This window comes from Bombus pascuorum, chromosome 10, assembly GCF_905332965.1.
Source record: "Bombus pascuorum chromosome 10, iyBomPasc1.1, whole genome shotgun sequence".
NCBI lineage: Eukaryota > Metazoa > Arthropoda > Insecta > Hymenoptera > Apidae > Bombus > Bombus pascuorum.
In genome coordinates, this window is record NC_083497.1 from 13,747,327 (window position 1) to 13,764,274 (window position 16,948).

At 45.2% G+C, this 16,948-nt stretch overlaps 2 protein-coding genes across 2 annotated transcripts in view; one reads left to right on the forward strand and one right to left on the reverse strand.

The window, feature by feature from the left end:
* LOC132911091 (optineurin-like) overlaps nucleotides 1-16,948 on the reverse strand; it is a 428,401-nt gene that overhangs the window by 360,059 nt on the left and 51,394 nt on the right. The gene's annotated exons all lie outside the window — the stretch shown is intronic.
* On the forward strand, nucleotides 6,157-15,637 carry LOC132911437 (protein bowel). The gene is made up of 4 exons (XM_060968046.1): nucleotides 6,157-6,313; nucleotides 8,166-9,035; nucleotides 10,772-11,564; nucleotides 11,732-15,637. The coding sequence occupies exons 3-4, from the start codon at nucleotides 10,783-10,785 to the stop codon at nucleotides 12,582-12,584; spliced, it is 1,635 nt and encodes a 544-aa protein (XP_060824029.1). The 5' UTR covers nucleotides 6,157-6,313; nucleotides 8,166-9,035; nucleotides 10,772-10,782; the 3' UTR covers nucleotides 12,585-15,637.

Genomic DNA, 16,948 nt, shown 5'->3' on the forward strand with positions numbered 1-16,948 from the left:
ATCCACGCTTTCGTTTTTCACGAAGCTCGAGATATTCCTAGTTGCTTATGCTCCACGTGGAACCATTTTTCTGCCATTCGTTCGAACATTCATTTGTCCCCGACCAGTGTGAAAATCTCATTCGATTTCTTTCTTCTGTTCGTCCCTTCCCGCCCCCCCCCCTTTCTCTCGACGAGTTTGTTCCTTTTGCATAAGTTATTCGCCGGTTCTCTTCGTCTCATTTGAAGCTTCTTCGGAACGATAAAGAGAAGACGGGAGCGAAAAGCAACCGTGACGTCCGAATTTTTGGAAAGATGTGACTACAGAGGTCCTCGACCCTGGCATTTCTGCCGGCTTATTTTTAATTCGTTCCCGGTCGAGTTTGTCCTTTTGAGATTCCTTTAACAGGCACGTATTTATCTTAAAGTTTCGCGAGAAGTCTCTCGCTCCTCTTTTTAATCTACCCGCTTCCTTTTAGTTTTGCGAGGCCATCCGTTTCTTCCTTCGGTTCCCGTGTCGCGTTCTTTTCTTTTCTTTCGGGTTCCATTGAGAGAAACTGCGGATCCGCACAACGCTTATAGCGTTATTTTACCATTCTATGACCGCCCCAGAATTCTCCTCTTCCTCTCAGTTACACCGTTTTATATCTCCTACTTTCCTTCACCTTGTTCGTTTCAGTGTTTTCTCGATTAATGTACGTTATAGCGCCATTTGCAATCTTTTCGTTCGCTGAATTATCGCTGTTACGTTATATCGTTCTTTCGGATTTTGCATCGTTAGGTTCTTTCTTTGGAAGAACAATAATTATCATTACTACACTGTTTGCTTCCCATTTTATACACTGAATCTTAATTATCTTTATCCGTTGCTTTTTAGTATTTTTCTTCCTATTTTATAACCCGAAGCGAACGTACACCCAGCAACACACGCCTTAATCATCGTCAAAGGAATATTAATTTCCACTCTGCCGGGTATACACTTCACCACGGTTTTTCGTTCCCCTTGAAGTTTATTTGGACTAAAATATAAGTACGTTCGCAAACCAATCATTACTATACTGCTTAAATTTTACGATATTACTTCCTTAATTACGTCGCCGTCATCTTTTTGTTCCCTACAGTGCGTCTTTAATCTTCATCTTGTTCCCCAATCTTCGTCATCTTCTTGAACGCTCCTCGAATGGAAATACCAAGGCAAAAAGTATGCATATACTTTAGGGAGACTTCATTTGGCAGGGATGCGTTTTTACTCTTTGTACAGTTTCTTCCAGCTCCGTTTCTCTATCCTTCTTCTCTTGGCAATTCCTTCTTGCCTGTCGTGTTTTTCTATCATTTCTGCGCGATACAAGTAAAGCTACGTTCATAATATATTTCTTGTAATATCGGATATTAATTCTCTCGACGAGAGAAGAAGCATCAGCGACGCAAAACCATTTTCCCTAATTTTTTTAATTAAACTTGCTGCTCTCCGATTATTCGCAAGAACATAATAAGCCCTTTATTCCGAAAACAACCACGTACCATGGCACATCGATCACAGACACTGTAATTAAAGCTGTCTACGAGTAACATAACTCTATCTGATCGCGCATCAAAACCCCATACATTAACGATAACACCGTACCTGCAGTTTCATACATAATGACTCGCGATTATCGTTTCACGCTCGCATTTCCATTTATTCGTTGAGCGGATGCAATTTCTACGCAACTGGGGCGGAAATAGGGGCAGTTACTCAACTAGAATCGATTCGCATCTGAAAATTTGCGAACAAGCACGCGTTACGCATGGGACGCGTGCACATCGAGCGCGCTAGTCGCAAATGAAGCGGTACCGTAAGCAGACGCTCGCCGGCAACACACGCACCGCGTGCAATGTGAACGCCCTCGCCGGTAACCACCAACTTTTGTTCACGTTCGATGCATCAAAATTCGACGCATCGTATTCCGTGTTTTAAGGTAGATCCACACGCGACATTGTTACCTCTCTTCAGATACGGTACCGTGCAAAAGTGTTTAAGATTCGTTTCGATATCGGCACTGTACAGAATGCGACCGAACAACGCGAACAAGCGGGTACAGGGTGATTCTTTATGGAAAAATAAGAAGAACAATAACGTTCGTATAATGTTTCATTTTTGAGAAAATCGAGTTTGAAAATTTGTTTTCAAGCATACTCGAACGTGTATAATTCTGGGACTCAACGGTAGCAAAAATAATCGACAGGACGTTGTTCTACGTGCGAAAATAAGTCGAAAATGTGGAATAAAGCTTGTTCGGAGAACGCTTTGTCTCCGAGGAAAATAAACTTGAAAATTTGTCACACACGCGTACCAGGCTGATCTTTGGAAAACTTTAATGGAAAAACTTTCCTCTCTAGCATCTTTTTCCGGTATTCGCCATTTACGAGAAAAACGCTGGGTACCAGAGATCACAGAACACCCTGTATACGTATTTTTTAACACCACTCGATGAACAGAAATACAGAAGTTACATTTAGTTTTCGGATTGTCAACGTTTCTTAAGAGTACAATTCTGTTAATTATTTAGAGATGTACCACTTTCTAACTTTTATCGACTGTATAAGACCTCCAAATTGAAACGAATCTTTTCTAGAGTTACTGAAGGAGATCCATAGCAGGTAACGGTTTAATAAACCGTGAACAAAGGAAATCCGTCCATAACTTCCATGAAAGCTTCGACAGGAACGATTCGACGCGAATTTCCTCTCCATGTTTCCCTTAAACTCTTCAATTAGATCAAATTCGATGAAATCTTGATCGAAAGTCAGCCAACAGAGTTGGACTGCTCGTCGTTTCTCTTCCTCTTGGAAGCAAGGAGTCGCTCGCCCAGTCTTCTTCCAACTTCCAGCACGGTGGTGATCTTGATAACTTCCCGGCGTGGATGTGATGGTGGTGGTGGTGGTGGTGGTGAGATAGCGTCGGTGGTAGTGGCTGCATGTGGTCGGGGGCGGAAAGAGGAGAGGGAACTAGTTCAGTGAACAAAACGACGGGAGAGGCAGTTGCACGCTGTAGCAACGCCTCGCGTGCTGTCGCCTTGCCTAAAAGCTTGTACGGATCGAGTCCTCTGACCCCCCAAAACCTACCATTCGCGTTTTAATCGGTGCGTGACTTTCTCGCACTCTCTGATGACTTACGATGTGCGAAGCAGAGCCAAAAATTCCCTTGAGATTCTTCTCGTACGATTTTAACGAGAATTTGGTGCAACTGCGTCTTGTCTTTTACATCGCGTTCTATTTGCATGCGGTAATGGTACATTGTTTTGTTCTTCGGGAAAAGAGCATCGAAGTTCGGACTATTGGTTTAAAACTCTTCCAGCCGTTAGACCGTGCTTCGATCTAGAAAGATGATTCTTCTCATCGAGGGATTTAGCGTGTAAAGTACGAACGAATATATCGGTACTGAAACCATCGAGCTGTTAAACGCTTAAATGCAAATCTAAATTCTAATACGAAACTGTTCTGTAACTTTATCGTTGGCGTCCATCCTCGTTCGTTCTCACACGTGAGATCACGTACAACGTTGTATTTTGCATCTGAGTACCGCGAGCCACTCCGATATTTAAATGTAAAATACCTGTCGTCGGAGACCCATTTTTTTTCTCACGTAAAGGAACCATGTTGACCTTCTCCCTAGCATCTGGGCCTTTTAGGGAAAAGGCTCGTCACCGCATACCGTTACCGTAGCCTCCTCCAGTAATTCGTCAATGTTTCGTCACAACGAACCCTCTAGCGTTTTGCATTTACTACTCATTACTCTTCGCGTCAATTGCGTAAATTTCTAATAAATATAATAACAATGATCTCTAATATATTTTTAGAAAAGAATCGGTATTTTCAGAAAGAATAAATTAATAGATCATTTTTTAAATAAATTTCATCGACTTAAATTATTCGAATGATTCTTTTAACAAGAAACTGGTCTTAAAGGTTACTGTAAAAAAATCAGAGACAACTTACGGCGTTAATTACCATATATCCTGCCATGCTCGCTTAATCAGGTTTTAATTCGATCTCGGACTACCTCGCGAGTACAAAAGCAATGGAATAGGCGAAGAAAAAACTTGTCAAAAGCGTCCATGGAGGTTCTTTGTCGGTACATTGAGCAATATAGAAGGCCAGTAAAAAGATCGACTACATTATCTCTCCGAGATGCTGCATAAAAACGTTCCTCCGCAGCTGATTCGTCCACATTGGCAGGTACCTGCAGCGTTTACACGACGCTACACCCGACAGCGTGTCGCCGGCTCGTGAATACAAATGCACCTGCAGGTAAACGTTGACCTACGCACAATAGCGCACGAAAAACGGAAAAGTTCATAGCCGCTTACGGTGAAAAGTAGCTACGATCGATGATCGATAATAGCTTCTGCCTCGATCGTCTTTTTCAACGAGCTTGGATCCGACGCTCGATGCTTATTTGTTACGCGCAAGGTTAAACCCTGAAACGTCGAGTTTGATTCTTCCAAACTACCGCATCAACGATTTTTTGTTACTTAGGAAGTTTATCTTTGTCAAAGAGATATAAGCAAATTTTTTCTGTATTTATTTTTATTATTGCAAATTTTTTTACATTTAATAAAAAGCGAATTCGAACAGGTCGTACTTCTATTCCGACTGGAAAGAATATCGATCGAACGATAGCAGTGGAGATGAGAAATCGATTTTTATGGACAGCAGTACGTTTTCTCGTGACGCGGAACAGAAATTCACGGGACATTAAAATAGTCAGTCGATGAACATCGATGGGTCATCAATGGGAGGTTTGTTCCGGCGTTGCTGCGGAGAAAACGATCTGATCGCGCTGCGAGCCGATGGATGCTCGGCGAGAAGGCCGATATTCGAGAAATTTGTCTTAATATTCATGCCAGGAGGTCGTCTCGATCGCCGATCTATCGATCGACCGCTCCAACCTCGTCTATCAGCCACCGGCGAATGCTCGCGTTCGCTAGCCGATTTCGTGACCGATTTTTACCAAAGAGTAGAAAGCAAGGTGAATAGGGAAACCCAATAATAACCAGAATACGAACCGTATCGAGTTGACCGCTGCACGAATAACGCTGGAACCGTGTCCGATTGGAAATTCTCCTTGCGTAACGAGTAAAATGAATATTTCAACCGGATAATCTTGGACATTACGGATATTTAGCGAGATTGCAGTAGCTGCCTTGCTATTCGATGAATATATCGGTCGGTACCTTTGTTCTTTTTTTTTTTTTTTTTTTTTCGCTAGAAACGTCTTATTTTAAGCAATACTCGTTCGGATATACCGCTTCGTTTCTCTTTGCAGATTATTTCGTCGAAACGTACAGAAAGTAAAATGTAACAGCTACGTCAGCGGTGCTACGTACATAAGCAATGGAATAGACGCGACACGTGCATCGGTAGCAGCGAACGCGTAAACCATTCCACCTCCTATTGCCGTAAAAATCGTGTCTCGCGGAAGGACACAGTCAGGAAGCGTTCGGTTGCAAAGCGACTGGACTCGGAAGGAATCCGGAGCAGTTGCTCGTGGCCACCGCGACGAGACGAAGGTAAGCCAAAACGAAACGGAGAAACGGGTCTCGGCTCGGTCTGACGAACGCGCGAATCTCCAAAGTTTTTCGTAATTGCAATAGCTGGATTCGTGCGAGTTCGATGTTGCTCCGCGAGGAAGCGTGGCGTGGCGATCGTGGCGCGAGCAAATCCCTGTGGATCGCACGGACGAACAATTACGCCGGTTGTTCTAGGCAAGTGGAGCGAAATCCACGATCCATGAACTAGAACCAGCCTCGTTCTTCCGAGACACTCGATTGGATCGGTTCGCCGGTGTAAAACCGGCTGGGCGTCGGCGGCGGCGGCTGCTGCCAGCAGAAAAGAGACGGAAAGAAAGAAAAAGAACCGCGTGCTCTGCCCACGAGGGAGAGGGATGGACTGGATGTCGACTGGCCCGGGAAGAAGAAGCAAGAGAAGAGAAGAAGTAAGGAGAAAGATCGAGGCTCGATCTCTCTGAGTGCCTCTGGCCGCTGGTCTCTCCCCTTCCCGCCCACCATCAACCGATCTCCTTCTTCAGTGCCGGCGCCGTACGAGTTTCCTACAGGTGGACTTACAACCTGCCCCACGATTTTTTACCTTCCGTTACCCGTTCGCCCGAACTTCGCGTTTCGAACGTGACGCGATCTACCTTCATCTTCGTTTCTAGTAAATAATGCTTCGAGCGGCTGTTACCTCCTCCTGGAATTCGACTTTCCTCTTATGTACAGGTGATTGAGATCTAAGACGAACAAGGAGTCTTCGAGTTGCTGCACGGTCCATTGACTTTCGGAAGGATCGATCAGGTATGTAAATGCACGTAAACGAACGGGTTCTTTTGGCAAATTGGTAACAGTCCGGTGGCGAAGATGCAACGTGTTTGCGCGCTGCATTTCGAAGGAGCATTAGAGATGGATGTTTATACCGGCTCTGTAGATAGAGAATATAGGAATCGAAGGAGATGGATATGTTTATCGATCAGGGGGGCACCGAACCTTGGTATTACGCACCTGTTCCTCATACCATGTTTCTACCTAAACCTCCTGCGTTCAACCTGCGCGGCACCGCGTCGTAGGCACTGGTAGATAGGATACCCGTGGATCTCCCTCCCTCGTTCCTGGTCCCCTTTGCTCTGCGTCTCTGTTAGCGATGGGTTTGACGCGGAATGGAGTTTTCAAGTTGGAACAAACGTTGCTGGAACGTTGATCGTACCCATGCGGGGTAGAAAATAAGGGTAGAAAGGCTTGATCTCGCACCGACCGGAGAAACGTTTGCGTCGAGTTTGAGGTTGATCGAAGAACGAGCGAACGAATTCGTAATAGAAAGGTATATTGAAATAATTAAAGGTATAATGTATAAGTTTATGCTGATGCAGATCCTTACTCTCTTAGTGTTACTAGACGATGGAACGATAGGAAGCACGTTCATTTGTTTATAGCAAAAGGACATTATCGAAATAAGTTAACCTCGTAGCTTTGGCTGGAGGCTACAGGGAACCTAAATAGAAATCTGTTTACTAGTTTCTTCGTTCCTAGACCTTGCAACCCAAAACATAAGATAGCAGTAGCAAGTAAGCGTAGTAGTAGCAATGGTAGCCTCCAGGTCACGGATATACATAAATAAGGTCGTAGAATTTTTCTTGAAGTAGTTCAACAGTTTGGAACATCGTTTCGGTGCGTATAGCTAGGTATGAACGATCGTCCGTGAGATTTCCAGCGCTGCAAGAAGAATTATTTGGAAGGGTGTCCTCGGACGATCAATAACACCGTCCATGTTTCAAGGGTCTCGACGGAGGTGCAGCTTATCGATAAATATTCGCAATATCGTATCGACGATATATACCGACCCTTCTAGTCGAGAATCTTGAAATACCGACGGTATATATCAATGTAGTTTAAGGGAAGCCTCGAATCGTTTATCAAACGGTGATGTGCTTTCTCGATCCGTCGAATGTCTGTGGAGAAACCGAGCGAGTAACACGGAAGAACGTTCACGTGAAAAATTACGTTTAAATATGTTTCTTTTATCGTTTGAACAGCCAGCAATCTAATCTAAAGCCATTTCATGAATTTTGCATGGCGCTTCAAATAGAATTATCTCGGATTATAGTTTCGAAATAGCGCAAACCTTACGCGCGGTTACATATTCGACTATTTAGTCAATCGTTATCTTCGATGTTCCTTTTGGTTATCTGATTTTATCGTAACGCATTAACGATGTCTCGTTGCAGCGAGTCGTAAGCGTTAATACGACCACTGTCTCGTTTCTTCGATCTGCTGTTAAACTTCTGCGTCTCTCTGACTCTTATTTGCATGTATAATTTAAATTTTCATGCAAATTAAATTCGATCCGTACATAGACTATGCAAATACATTCTCGCGTGTCCATGCATGCTAGAGTAAAATTACTCCCGTATTTCTGCTGCCGCGCTTCCTTCTCGTTTGAATTAATTCGAACGTTAACGTCACCCTACAAACACGCTACAATCGCCGAAACTTTGGGATTTCCATGTCGGATTAAAATTACGCTCGATCCTACGATACGATTAACCTGTTTAGCCTATTATCGTGTACGTACAGGTGGACAAAAATTTTCCTCGAATAAACAAAGTTCTGCGCGGTTGTTCCGCACGCGGCAGCTGGGCAATTGTTCGAGCAGGATGCTGAACGCGGAAGGGTCTCGGTCCCATTGCTAGGGCCTGCTCCAGGTTCTGCTGCGTCTCGGTTGGACTCCCATTGGCCGGTTCCATCGGACTCTGTCGCACCGTCGTCGGCCAGAAGCGAGGCAGTCGGAGCACAGCATCCAGCAGCAGCGCTACTAGCGGCAGCCGAACGGAAAGACTCCCAGGCAAGTCGTGGTCTGTTACCTGTGTGTCCGCGTGCGTGTGGACCATGCGTGTGCCTCGGTTGCGTGGGTGTGCGCCGAGGTAGCCTACCTGGCGGCGTCCAACACGCAGTAAACCGCGCGCTCCTTCGTGTCTACGATCGAGAAACGTAGGTACGGTGCTACGTCCGCGACGATTACGCGGTTTTCTTCCTTTTCCTTACGTTCCTTTTTTTTCCTCTCTCTCTCTCTCTCTCTCTCTTTCTGTCTTTATCTATCTATCTCCCTCTCCGATCGCGACTTCGCGGTGATCCAGGCTTCCGGAAGAGGAGAAGCGATCCACGATCGAGTGGGTATCGAGGAGGTTGGAGGAGGTGCGCGGCGAGTGTGCGAGTTTCGTGGCCGAAATCGTGTGCCCCTACCAACTTGATTGTACGATTCACAGTGTGTCGCTAGTGCGGATCCGTGTATGTGTGCTTACGTGGGTGCTCGCGGATGGTTTCACGATAAAGCAGCCGAGGAACGAACAGCAGAATCGTTGGTGGCAGCGACTCGATGTAGCCGATCCTGGTATCGCGACGAATGCTCCCGCCAGCGATCGCTGCACAGGATCACACGTCTCGGGCGGAGATGCGACGGTGGACCGATATCGGCGGAGAGTAAACGCGAGATCGAGAAGCGTTCTCGACGGCCGACGTTTCCCTGGTGAGCTCCTTTCTAGGATCGTATAGGCGTCGAACATTTAGATCGATACGGAGGTAAAGAGGGAACAAGGTGGTCCAAGCTCGTTGCATTCTTCTGGGCATTGGCGATTCCAACATGGCCGCTAGGACTAGCCGTGACCGCTGGGTCCGCGGAAGCCATGTTGGCAGGTGTGCTCGGCTCGAGATAACCAGTTCACGTTCGTGGAACGCACGCGGCTGGCTAAACGGGAGCGGGTTCCACGCATTATCGCACGATTGTCTGGGAATCGCGATACGCGATAAAGTCGTGTTCTTTTGATTCGTTAGACGAGCAATTAGTCATGACTTTAGGTGGAAACCGCGCTTCGTTTTACGCCGTTGAATAGCGTTGTTCGTTGGATTTATCGTGAACGAGACCCGTTGCTCGGGGGATTCCGCTTTTCTTATCGCACGATCGTTTTATTCATGTAGAATCGTGAGTAAGGTCCGATGCAAGAATGCTTTCCGAACAGAGATATTTTGATAGAGTTTAGTTCGTGGGACGACAATAAGAGAATTTCTTCACCGTACCGAACGTATCGTGTAAAGGGTCTTGTTAATTAATCGATTACGATAATGAAGCAAAATATCACGAGGAAACGATATCTCTCGGACTATGAATTCAATTCGTATCGATGTTTAATGGAAGTCACAGACGAATGGCAAGATGGCGGATATGTTTAACGTGGTTTACACTTAACCTTGTCACGTGGATTCCTCGGTTTAATTTCAAAAGATCGATCATCGACGATGATTTTCACACGAGTCGCTAATGTATTCGGCATTCGTAGATTCATTCTCGTCGATCCGTTCTTCCTTCCTTTTTTATCCTACGATAAACTACAGATCTTAGGAAGTTCGGAGAAACAAACGTTACGAACGTAGCTAAAGTCCTTGAATCGCATTTCCATGGCATTTCGTAATCGGAGTATACGTTACCATTTTGCAACGGTGTGAAAGTCGCTTTAGATCTTTTTGCTTCGAAGTAGTAATATTGTTTACGTAGAATTTTTTCCTTTTCTCGGAAGCCTAAATCGTTTGTTTCGGGGTAAATACATAGTTAAAGGTTTATCTTATCACGAAGGTAGAGCGGAAACGAAAGTATATGGCTTTATCGGTTGTCGTGAAAAGTAGCGTTACGTACATTCCCCGATTTTATTACTATAATTCGGTTCAGCTTTTCCAACGAATAAAAATAAGTACTGGATGAGAAGTATCGTTTTCAAGAGCAAGTATCCGGTAATTTAATACCGATGCAACGTTTACGCGTCGATCGTCGATTAAATCTTCCCTTTACCCGAAAGTTATCCAAAGAAACGTATCGCTTCTCGTTTGCATCTACCCGGTCTCTCGATTTATAACAACACCGTCGCAATACGGTGAAAGATATATGCGTCGTAACGATTTACATTGGCAGATAGGAAAGGATATTTTACCTAAAGCTCGAATAACGACTTTAACGTAATAAAAACCACGCGACGAAGAACTATCCGAACGGTGGAACTCGCATTTGTAAATTACGTTTTCTATTTCCACTACTTCCACATCCTACGTTTCCGGTCATCGGGTATCTTTTTCACGCGGAGCTGAAATTCAGCTCAATTCGCGTGTAAATTTCCCTCGTACCCTCCAAGAAAACCTATACGATACGATATCTTTGGTACGGTTAGCGACAAGAAGCGAAGCATCGATCAGCAACGAAGTCGATTGAAATTGCAGGTGTCATCGGTATGCCGACGGACATCGTGGCGTCGTCGGCCTCGGCCTCGGCTACGGTCTCGGAGGAGACGAGCAGAGGTCGGGACCTGGGCCTTGGGCCGTCACCAAGGACGGCACCGACTTCGGCGGGCGCATCGTCCTCAGGATCAGCGGCACAGTCGACTTCGAGGGGCTTCGACCCGTCTAGCGCCCTGGCTGCCTATCATCACCATCGACACGGCTTGGTAGCCGGCTTGGGTCACCATCATCACCGCGAATCGTCCGCGTTCGTGCCCGTGGTGCCTTCGAGGCTGCACTTGGCGCCCTACCCGGCCGACCTGCACCCTCACTTAACCGGGCCACCACCTTCCTCGTCGAACGCGTCGAATCCGGATCACGAGGTCGGCGCAGAGTCGTCCGTCGCGAGAAAATCCTCGTCCAGTTACGAAATTATGGCTATGATGGCGGACAAGAGGAAGGAACTAGCCGCGAGGGCTCTTCTGCTCCCTCCACCGCCTCTTCTCGAACCACCACCCGGTTACCCGGTGTTCGCAGGTCCCTTCCCGGGTGGTTCGGCGGCCCTTTATCCGCCTGGTGGACCGTTGGCGCATCAACATTTGGATAGGAGGCTCTTAAGGGCGCCGGGAAGAGCGTCCAGGCCTAAGAAACAGTTTATCTGTAAATTCTGTAATCGACAGTTTACAAAGTCGTACAATTTGTTGATTCACGAACGGACGCACACGGACGAGCGGCCGTACTCGTGCGATATCTGCGGCAAAGCCTTCAGGAGGCAGGATCACCTTCGAGATCATAGGTAATTTCGTTTTTTATCATGAAATCCGTGAAATCGTGCAGAGGCGAGAATTCGATTCGATATCACGAGCCAGGCTACGCTAGAAACTGCAACGCCTCTGCTATCTCGCGGTTGCACGAATGCGTCGTTATCAGACCAAACTAAACCCGGCCCTATGTACATTGCAGGTATATTCACAGCAAGGAGAAGCCGTTCAAGTGCGGCGAGTGCGGCAAAGGTTTCTGCCAAAGCCGTACCCTAGCCGTGCACAAAATCCTTCACATGGAAGAATCTCCTCACAAATGCCCGGTCTGCGCTCGAAGCTTCAATCAACGCAGCAACCTGAAAACCCACCTCCTCACTCACACGGATCACAAGCCTTACGAGTGTACCTCGTGCGGTAAGGTGTTTCGCAGAAACTGCGACCTGAGGAGGCACGCGTTGACGCACGCGGTAGGCGACGTGCCACCCGAAGCGTTGGAGGAGGCTCTCAGGGACGACGACAGCCCGGAAGAGGACTGTCAGGATGCCGGCTCGTCGTCGTCCGCGTCTACCACCAACTCCTCCTTGCCAGCCTCCACGACGAACGCTTCCTATCCCTCTCAAGGCTCGTCCGGACCGCCGCAACCGCCTCCGCCGCCAACTTCCTCGTCCGCTCTTCCTCAGAGACCTCACCTGCAGATCAGAAGAGACCTGCTTCCGGCCGTGAAGCCGTCCTCCACGGTAACCAGCAGCGCGACTGGCGGACACTCTGTCACACAGAATCCTCCTGGTGCGCTCCCACCCCCACCGCCATTGATTCTGACCTCGTACAGACGAAGAATCGGATCACCCGGACCGTCGAGGGTGCTGCTGGAGCTGCAGGAACGCGAGAGGGAACGAGAACGAGAGATGGAACAGAGCAGAGAAAGAGAACGCGACAGAGAACGAGAGGAAGAGGTGTCGCGACCACCTAGGGCACCCACCCCACAGCCGCCACCTCCGCCCAGACCCGCCCCAGCCAGGCAAGGGTTCACTATAGCGGATATAATGCGTCGGTAGAAGGGACAATGTCGCAACGGAGAATACCAAATGATGGTTTGCTGTGAAATTGGATTTCGAAGAGGGGGACTAATTGGTGCAAACGAATGGAATCGTCATGGTGGACGTCGTTCGGACATGGTCCGAGCGACCGAGTATTTTCTAAGCGGTATACTTGTATCTGGATGGTAGAGAATACGGCGGAAAAGGATGTCACGCGTTAGGACTTTCACATGGGTGGTCCAAGTGGCGTAGGCTCGTACGTCGATTTTTTAATTTCGTTTCGGGTGATTTTATCACGATCACGATGGAATATTCCGTGGAACGTTCCGAAAGATATCCAGTTACTATCGTAACGCTCCTTACACATTTCCACCGATACTGGTCGATACAGAAACTAGATGTCAAAGGGCGGTTTTTTCCAAAAGGACCAAAAAAATGCTCGTCTTTGAAAAAATGCTACGAGACTTTTCTTACGAGCGAGCTTACGTCGATTTGGATCGCCAGCCTTTGTGTAGTATAAAAGGATGAAACATGCCAAATGACGAAGATCGTTTTACAACGGTGGAAATATCGTCACGACGATCGAATGGTATTGTTTTTTCGATTCGATCGATAATTGCGAAACCATTGCTACAGACTGTGGTATTTTTTTTTAGTTCGTTAAACAAACAATGTATAAATTGTATAATCTTTTTCTATTACAAAATTAAATCGACATTATATTACCTTAATTGTTAAACGTTAAACGTTAAGTATTCGATATCTTTCTCTTAGGAGAAAGATTAGTTGGTAGATAATATAATAATAACTAGATGCAACGTTAATTATATATTATTGTTACGAAGAGAGCGTTTATAAAAAGAGCATTTATAATTGTTGTACATATGAAGATATTAGAAAAAGATTGGAAATTCATCGAGCGATTGATTTTTAATTCAACAAGGAACTACAAAGAAAAATTGCAAAGAAATTGTTCTATATGAATTTTCACTCGCTGTAGAGAAATGACAATATCTGTTTTTCGAAACACGATGGAAAAGCGATCGCAACGAATCGTGGCAATATTTTTACCGTTCTTCGATACGATTTTATGTCTCGTTGGCAATTGAAAGATGTTTTTATCTGTAGTTATAGACATATATGGCTGTACTTTTATATTCGATAAGGGAGAAGAAAAGGAAGAGACAAAGAAACCTTAAGAAAAGTACAACGTGCAGAGGTTGGAAGCGTTAACATTGACAAAATTTTATCATATCGGTGCATCGAGAGGACGTTTGTACATACAACTACCAAGTTTAATTAATCTTGGAACGACTAATCGACGCTAAAGTTTTATTTTATACGCTGCGAATGTAAATTTCGTACTTTTTCTGTCGGTCATATCGGACGAATATTCTGCGAACTATTGGCCGAGTCGTAGAAAAATTTATTCGACCGATATCGACGTTTCTTACGACTACGATATCAATTTTCAACGTGAAAAAATGTGCCTTATTTTGTATCGTACAAAGGACGCTGAGAATTTTTTCGGTCTCCCTCGGCACGTTTTCCGAAAAATCTCTACAACATTTTCCATCGACGTTTCATCCGCATATTTGTCCATGTTTCGGTAACGTTCGGCAATTTTCTGAGAGAAGAAAAATTCAAAACTGACGATAGTACGAGCCTTCGAGTACGCTCGTTTGGAAAAAAGAAGCGACGTTTTCACGACTTGCACGATACTGGCCGACTCGGTGAAGAAAAGAAAAGAAGAAAAGAAAAAAGAACTTGAAAGATTCTCGATAAAGGAGATGCCGTAAATAAAGATGGAAACGGCAGAATTGTAAAACGCGTTCGTTGTCTGCAACGACTCGAGGAGGGGATAATGCAAATTTTTCGGCCACAGGAAGAACCTGTGCCACCGTTGCCACAGGTGACAGGTGCAATAGGGTGTCGAAGCTACTTGGTTTAGGTGGTACCTGCTCTCTTCTAAAAATATTCCTGACCCTAGACCGTTCCTCCTTCCCCCCCTTTTTTTCTTCTATTCTACCGGTGGAGAGCATCATTAAGGGTCCTTTTGTGACCGAGGATGCACCGTCTAACCGCAACGATGATCTCCCCTTCGGTTTTACTACTGGTCGAAACGCGTTTCTTTTCTAGAAGAAACGTCTGTGGAATTTATTCGTCGAGCTCGCTTCTTCCTTCGGCGTTTAACGCTGCCCGTTGTTCGGCTCTTCGAGTCGAACCGTATTTCACCGAGAACGATGCCATCTTTGCAGTTTTTAACTTGCCACTTGTTTATCCAGTGCGATGAAAATTGTGCGATGGAACGGGAATGGCATTGATTCGAACTTTGCGACGGATGGCGTAGCTTTTTTTTTTTTTGAAGAAGTTGTTCGTTTTAATTATTAGGTGGACGAATTTGAAAGAAGATCGAAGCAATATGCGTTAAAAGTATTTCTTTGAAAAGATTCGGAGTATCGTTTTATTGGATTATTTGTCCTAGGAAAAGCGTGAAAATGTTTCGACGTACTTGGCGATACTTCGCGTTGTACGATCGTTGAGAATCGCACGATTCTCGAGGAATCGTTGAAAATCTGGAGAAGCGGCTCGTCGAGAAGTGGAAGACGATTATATAAACCGTACGAAACGAAATATCTTTGCGAGAACGAAACGAAAGCTATTATACAACGTTGTAATTTTTATTTCAAAGTACACGTTAAAATAGGAGTGAAATTTCTAGGTCTATGTGTATAAGCGCGAAAGTGATGGGAAAGGAAAGAATGCGTTTGCGTATGAGTGTGTGAGAGAAAGCGAGAGGGAGAAAGTGCGAAACAAAAGAATTAAAATATTTTGTACTATTTTTTAATATACCTACTGTATAGTGATATATGGAAATGTACAATGTACTATGTACAACGAGCTCTGTTCCGCCGAATGAACTAGAAATTCGCGGATGGTTTAAGTCTCCTGTTATTTTCTATGTTATTAATTTACGCCATGCACGAGCATCTATATTTTTAGATTTATACGAGAGTTAAGTAAGTTTGTAAATTATATTAAGAAAAACGAAATAAAAGACATTAAAAACACTCACTCGCGTATCCTTGTTCGCGGTATTTGAGAATCTTTTGAATTTGAACGGCGTTAGAAACATCGGTAGATGCGTGAACGAGTAAATGTTCCGTACAAAAACAATATCCTACACTGTGATTTTTATCCATGTTGTCAATTATACGCGCGCTTGTAAGGATTAAACGCGTATATTAAAAATAACAGAATAACGACGACTAATATCATCGTTGATCCAGTCATGACCAGCCGAAGATATTTTACCGACTGTTGGTAAATTTCATCGAGAGAGAGCACACTAGACCTGATTCAAGAACTTTATTACCACCGATCAATTTCTGGTCAACCGAAGGTAGGCGACTGACTGCTGGTACGCCTTATGCGATCTTTCATTAAAAAATAAACATCAACTACACGGGTCTATCGTAGAGAATATGTAACAGACAAGTTGCTGTACTTTAGCAACTCGGAAGATTACAGAAAGCACATCGAAAGCTTCGATCTTTTTTTGATCTTGATTTGCCCGATCGGTAAGGAAGAAGACGATAAGTAACTCTACCCTGTTCCTCGTCTCTTCTTTGATCTCTAACTTGTTGCGCGTAGATAACATAAAGATAGCTCCTTATATCGAACGTAGGTTACTTAACCAACGCCTGCCTTACCGACCGTAGTGCATTCGTATCTCTTACCTTCGGTGTACCCTACATCTAAAAATTCATGCGTCTAACATATATACGGTAAGTCGTAAAAACTCCGCCGTATTGTTACACAAGCGTGCGACTCTGATAGAAAATCCCAGCGTCTAACCAAAAGTACGATACAAGATGCACACGTGTCACGCTTCTAAGAAATTCTATCTGAACTCTTTCGAAGGAAGGACTTAAATTCTCTCGAAGATGCAAATACAGCTGTACGCATCGCTCGACGACGCAAGAATCAACGACGAACGAAGCAAGCAGAAATATACCGTGAAAATTCGCAACTTTCATCCGTGCGTTTTATGAGAAATCATCTTGGACGACGAAACCTGCGCCGATGTAAACCTACGTAACTTCTACGAGACTGCTCGACCACTCTGATAATTTTAGCGCCAGTCGCTGGAAAAAATAACGCAGCGCGATTAAGAAATGGTTAAAACCGCGTTCGGCAACGATGACCGTGCGCGCGTAGCAAAAAGCATACGTCGAGACGAAGCTCGGCAAACGCAACTCGGTTTTACGAGCGGTCGGCTTTATAGCGCGCGAGGTCACTAAAAATCGACAAACAATCTATTCTGTGCGTCGGCACGTCGTTCTACGACGCGTGATAAGTCTTGCATCGTTGGCCGGGTC

Coding starts and splice junctions, on each gene's coding strand:
- LOC132911437 (XM_060968046.1), top strand. CDS start 10,783: ATGCCGACGGACATCGTGGCGTCGTCGGCCTCGGCCTCGGCTACGGTC. Junction 11,565..11,731: donor GATCACCTTCGAGATCATAG/GTAATTTCGTTT, acceptor TGTACATTGCAG/GTATATTCACAGCAAGGAGA.